Below are 379 nucleotides of genomic sequence, written 5' to 3' on the forward strand. Positions count from 1 at the left end.
AGGGATGCCAGGCAGGTTCTCATTCCAGCTCAACCCCATCACCAGCTGGTCCCGCTGCCACACGCAGCACTGGAAGTCCCGTCCTGCCGTCACCACCTGGGCAGAGACCACGGAGGTCTGGGAACAGCTCTGTGAGGGGGGAAGAGGTAGGGTGCCTAATCCTGTCTCCCCCCATACCTTGTTATCGGGCCCTAGCGCAATGTCCTCGATCTCCCCGTCGTGGGCTTTGAACTCCAGTGTCTTCTTCATGCTGGGGAACTGCAAGGGCAGAGCAGATGTCAGAGCTGCGTCCCACAGCAAGACCCCCGTAGCAGCCCCACGTCCAGGGCCCACAGCAGCCCCTCCAGACACAGCAACAACGGATGCAGAAACCCCGGAC

General features: G+C 61.7%; 1 protein-coding gene across 1 annotated transcript in view; it reads right to left on the bottom strand.

The window, feature by feature from the left end:
• The window catches only part of SLC5A6 (solute carrier family 5 (sodium/multivitamin and iodide cotransporter), member 6), a 7991-nt gene that overhangs the window by 1126 nt on the left and 6486 nt on the right, over positions 1 to 379 (bottom strand). Inside the window, 2 exon segments of the mRNA XM_009999489.1 lie at positions 9 to 96; positions 178 to 258. Of these exon segments, the coding sequence (XP_009997791.1) occupies positions 9 to 96; positions 178 to 258 (169 nt within the window).

This window comes from Chaetura pelagica, unplaced genomic scaffold, assembly GCF_000747805.2.
Source record: "Chaetura pelagica isolate M959 unplaced genomic scaffold, ChaPel_1.0 scaffold1146, whole genome shotgun sequence".
NCBI lineage: Eukaryota > Metazoa > Chordata > Aves > Apodiformes > Apodidae > Chaetura > Chaetura pelagica.